This window comes from Alligator sinensis, unplaced genomic scaffold (assembly GCF_000455745.1).
Source record: "Alligator sinensis unplaced genomic scaffold, ASM45574v1 scaffold135_1, whole genome shotgun sequence".
Lineage (NCBI taxonomy): Eukaryota > Metazoa > Chordata > Crocodylia > Alligatoridae > Alligator > Alligator sinensis.
This window is the reverse complement of record NW_005842293.1, coordinates 39,815-41,035: the sequence shown is the minus strand read 5'-3', so window position 1 is coordinate 41,035 and position 1,221 is coordinate 39,815. Positions and strand designations below refer to the sequence as shown.

At 46.6% G+C, this 1,221-nt stretch overlaps 1 protein-coding gene across 1 annotated transcript in view; it reads right to left on the bottom strand.

The window, feature by feature from the left end:
- DPYSL3 (dihydropyrimidinase like 3) overlaps positions 1 to 133 on the bottom strand; it is a 25,591-nt gene extending 25,458 nt beyond the window's left edge. The window contains exon 1 of the mRNA XM_006028163.2: positions 45 to 133. Coding sequence (XP_006028225.1) covers positions 45 to 64 — 20 coding nt within the window. The 5' untranslated portion in view covers positions 65 to 133. The remainder of the gene's footprint in view (positions 1 to 44) is intronic.
- Positions 134 to 1,221: the final 1,088 nt, after the last annotated feature.

Sequence of the window (1,221 nt, the reverse complement as noted above, 5' to 3'; positions counted from 1 at the left end):
TAAAGGATTTGAAGTGAAGCAGATAAGAGGAACACCATACGTACTTTATGAGACCATCCTCCATGTAAATGTCAGCGTAGAAGGACTGGTCATCGTTGACTATTCTGCCTCCTTTAATCAGAAGACGATCACTCTGTAAAAGGAAAAAATAAAAGAAATAATGAGCAATACACTGTTCATATATTTTCCACCTTATCATGAAGCATTTCTACTTTGCAAGAAGTTTTTCTACTGCAATATGGACACACATAGCAAAAAGCCCACCAAATCTAAAGAACAAGGATCAGTTTAAAGCACAAGGGCTCAACCTCTGGCCTACAGGCTAAACGTATCCCACAGAGCCTTGGAATTTGGCCCATGGGGCTCCCCAAGGGTCAGGAAATTTGGCAGCGGGGAAGCAATAGCAGTTAATATTGCCACCCCTCCTCGTTGCCAAAATCCCAAGCCCCACTCAGTGGGTCAAGGGCAAGGCACGACATTCCTCCTGCATGGCTAGATCAGGGCCAGGCCATGCCTTCTTCCCTCTGGATGATTGGTTTGGGGCCAGGTCATGCCCCCTCCCCTTGCACAGCTGGTTTGGGGCTGACCCATGCCCCCTTCTGCTCCCCAGCCCCAATCTGGACTATACCCCCTTCCCTCCCCCGGCCATGATTGGTCTGGGCACACCCCCTTGCTTTCATGGGGCCAGGCCATGCCCCCTCCTCCTTCGGGGCTGGTTCAGGGACCGGCAACACCCTCTTCCCTGACACGGATGGATTGGGGCCAGGTGGAGCCCTGTCGTGCCTGCCCCTCCGGTACTGGATTGGGTCTACTGGCCAGATTCACTTTGTGAAGGGACCAGGCACTGCTTATCTGGCCCACTGGATGTAAAGGTTGAGCACCACTGGTTTAAAGGATTCATTTAAACAACTATTTATAATTGCAGAGGTGAAAAGTAAAGGTAAGGATTGGAAAATTTACATTCATATGATTTTAAATTATTCCTTTATAGATCAAATTGTTGCAGAAATAGAAGCCAAACAACATGGAGGACGGAGAAATAATGTGAAACAGGTTTAAACTACAAGAGAGAAGGCAAAGTTTCCTAGATTCCAGTATACAAATAATGAATGCATACCTATTGTATATGCCACATATATACTGGCTGATCTAATATCCAGTACGAGTCTTTTCACTGACTTCACTAAGACTGTCAGCACCTGGCATAAAATAGCAAGAAAA